At 46.2% G+C, this 2,980-nt stretch overlaps 1 protein-coding gene across 1 annotated transcript; it reads right to left on the bottom strand.

Moving 5' to 3' along the window:
• Positions 1 to 1,069: 1,069 nt before the first annotated feature.
• On the bottom strand, positions 1,070 to 2,729 carry pou3f3b (POU class 3 homeobox 3b). The gene is made up of 2 exons (XM_041032632.1): positions 1,518 to 2,729; positions 1,070 to 1,176 (listed from the first exon to the last, which is right to left on the bottom strand). Exons 1-2 carry the CDS (start codon positions 2,727 to 2,729, stop codon positions 1,078 to 1,080), a joined length of 1,311 nt encoding a protein of 436 aa, XP_040888566.1. The 3' UTR covers positions 1,070 to 1,077.
• Positions 2,730 to 2,980: the final 251 nt, after the last annotated feature.

The following is a 2,980-nucleotide window of genomic DNA, read 5'->3' on the forward strand; positions in this document are numbered from 1 at the left end:
TATGCGATAAGAATATAAATTTCAAAACACAAGATGACTGCATTTCATTCTAACAAATTTATTGTGTCTCAATCAGCTCGTACGGAACCACTACTGAAATTAAATTACAATCAAATTATCACATCAAAATATACCCTTATTACCTAACAACGGTCAATGTCAGCTTATGATGATTTGTGCTCCTTTAGAAACGATAATACAAAATTAAACAAATAAGGGCAACAACAAAAAAATATATATATAAGAAAAAAAATAAAACAAGAAAGGGGAAAGCATCGTACACAAGTTCTGGGGGAAAATAAATTACCGTTTGGAATAATTCATATGTATTCCGAATAAAATATTAAAACAAGTCATTCTGATGAAAAATATAAAGTAAATAACTCAGATCAGTATCTGATCTAGTGATCTATATTGCCGGCTTTACAGAGTTTTGTTTATTAAAACCTACCAAAGAATACTGCTTAGAAAGGGCAGCATTAATAGTATATCCACAGCACCCACTCAGTCACACTTGGCAACAGATTTTCAGAATTTTTTTTCTCAAATAAGTGCAGCTGAAGAAGTCTTTTCAAATGTCTTATGCTCTATTTGTTGAAAAAAAAGAGAGAGAAAAATCCACTCACGGTGTCAAAGTCCATTAAATAATAATAATTAAAAAAAACCAAAAGAAGGTGATCTTTGAGATCAGGCAGGGGACAGTCCTGGTCCTGGTTGTCTTTTCTTTCATGAGGGCCTCAGCATGAAAAAAAAAAATCCCTTATCCTCCATGTGTGTAAATGAAACCATGCAAATCCACCTCAGAAAAAAATAACATTTCTGTAAATCATGATGGAAGCTTCGTGGATGTCACTCTTCCTCATATTGTTGCAGTTTTTCCCCTCTGTTATTGTTGGGCATGGAGAAAGAGAGGAGGAGGAGGAGGGGGGCGATTCAGTCCCATTTCTAAATATACAAAATGCCTGCTCCTTTGTTTCTTCAATCAAACACAGGATAATGAGGGGGAATCTTTTTCTTTTTTGGAGGGGGGAGAGAAAAAATAATAAAAAGCAATGCTTGGTTTCCTCTTGGTGTGTTTTAATGCGCCAAAATTACCTGGTGGAATGAACTTGTAGTTGTCACCCTCTGGTCGCTCGCTTCACTTGCATCTTTTAAGTAATCTACTAAAAAATGCCCCTGAAAGAAAAAAGCAGAAGGAACCTTTTAGGTTAAGACATTTTAGGGCCTGGAAGAAGGTTAACGGTGCGTTTTTCTGAGGGGATTTGGGAGGAAAAAGGGGAAAGGTTGCTGTTTTTTTTTTTTGTCTTTCTTTTTTTCTGGTGAAAAATAGATAACACATTTGCAGTCTTATTCATATTCCCTCACAATCACAGTATCAAAAAAATTTGGCTATCTTGGCGATAGTCTGTGTTTTTTTTATCAGTTTAATTTCATATAAAATATTCTTGTGTGCTGTTCTATGTTTCACTGAACATTCTTTTGCAGTCCATGGAGGGGGGCGGTGTTTCTGCACTCACATTGCCGACCTGAGAGTACACATCCTCCGGCGTCTGTGCCACTCCTGGGGGCGTCATCCGTTTTTCCTTCTGTCTCCTATTGCAAAACCACACTCTAACCACCTCTTTCTCCAGCTGCAAGTTGTCCGCCAGGGTGCTGATCTCCTGGGCCGAGGGCTTGGGGCATTTTAGGAAGTGGCTCTCCAAAGCCCCCTTGACGCTCACTTCGATGGATGTGCGCTTCTTTCGCTTCCTCCCCTGCGCCGCGATCTTGTCGATGCTGGTGGGGCTGCCGGTGGACGAGTCGGCCTCCTCAAGCCACTTGTTTAACAAAGGCTTGAGCTTGCACATGTTTTTGAAGCTGAGCTGCAGAGCCTCGAATCTGCAAATGGTTGTCTGAGAGAAAACGTTCCCGTACAGGGTGCCCAAAGCCAAGCCGACGTCCGCCTGCGTAAAGCCCAGTTTGATCCTCCGCTGTTTGAACTGCTTGGCGAACTGTTCCAGGTCGTCCGAGGTCGGCGTGTCGTCGTCCGAGTGCGGGTCGTGGCTGTTGACGCCGCCGTGGTGCTGGTGATGCGGATGCTGGTGGTGATGATGGTGGTGGTGGCTGCCGTGGTCCAGATCCGGGGTGTCCCCCCTCACCAAGCCCGGGTGTACCAGGCTCTGGCTCCCAGGACTCAGCATCCCGTTCACAGTGAAGCCCCCCGGCTGGGAGTATATCAGCGACTGCTGCTGCTGCTGGCCCCCGGATATGGAGTTAATGTGAGCCGCAGTCGTGCTCCCCCAAGCTCCGGCATGAGTCTGGTGGGGAGCTAAGTGAGGGGGCCTGTGGTGCAGCGCGGTGCCCGTGTGCAGATCGTCTCTGCCGGAGTTTTTCACGTCCTGCTGCTGCGGGCTGCCCGTCATCCCGACGGGACTCGACGACCAGGGCGATCCGGCTTCAGCTGCAGCTACAGCGGCTGCTGCTGCGGCCGCTGCGGCGTGCGGGAGGGATGTCACCCACTGATGGGCATGGCTCAGCATGTGTCCCCCGTTGCTCGCTGCCATCGCGCCTTGCATAAAGTCACTCTGTACCATCTTGACTGAGGGGTCCCCCCTGTAGCCCCCAGACCCCGAGGTAACCGCAGCACTGCCCGGCTGCATGCCACCACCTCCGGAGTCAGAGTGCACGATGGAGCCAGACGATAAGATGCTATTGCTGGGCAGATAAGGATTGGAAGCCGCGGTGGCCATTCCGTCAACCCTTATGAATATGTTTGTGGATAACCCCCTCCCTTTCTACAGTCACTTCTTTCGAGCGGGCAAATTGTATCTCATGAATTATTCAAACTTTAAAAGTATGGGTAGGTTTTTGGCAAATACCATCGACGTGCGTAAAAAAACGCCAAAAAGCTTCAAAAACGGTGGAAGAAAACTGAATAAAATCCGCACGTATTTACAACATTCTAGTTCAAACAGTTCTGCATGGACGTGGACGAATAAAA

This window comes from Toxotes jaculatrix, chromosome 24 (assembly GCF_017976425.1).
Source record: "Toxotes jaculatrix isolate fToxJac2 chromosome 24, fToxJac2.pri, whole genome shotgun sequence".
Lineage (NCBI taxonomy): Eukaryota > Metazoa > Chordata > Actinopteri > Toxotidae > Toxotes > Toxotes jaculatrix.

Excerpts from the sequence above, each read along its gene's own strand:
- pou3f3b (XM_041032632.1), bottom strand. The coding sequence starts at position 2,729 with ATGGCCACCGCGGCTTCCAATCCTTATCTGCCCAGCAATAGCATCTTA. Across the intron at positions 1,177-1,517 it reads TGTACTCTCAGGTCGGCAAT|GGGCATTTTTTAGTAGATTA; the intron begins GTGAGTGCAGAA and ends TTTTTCTTTCAG.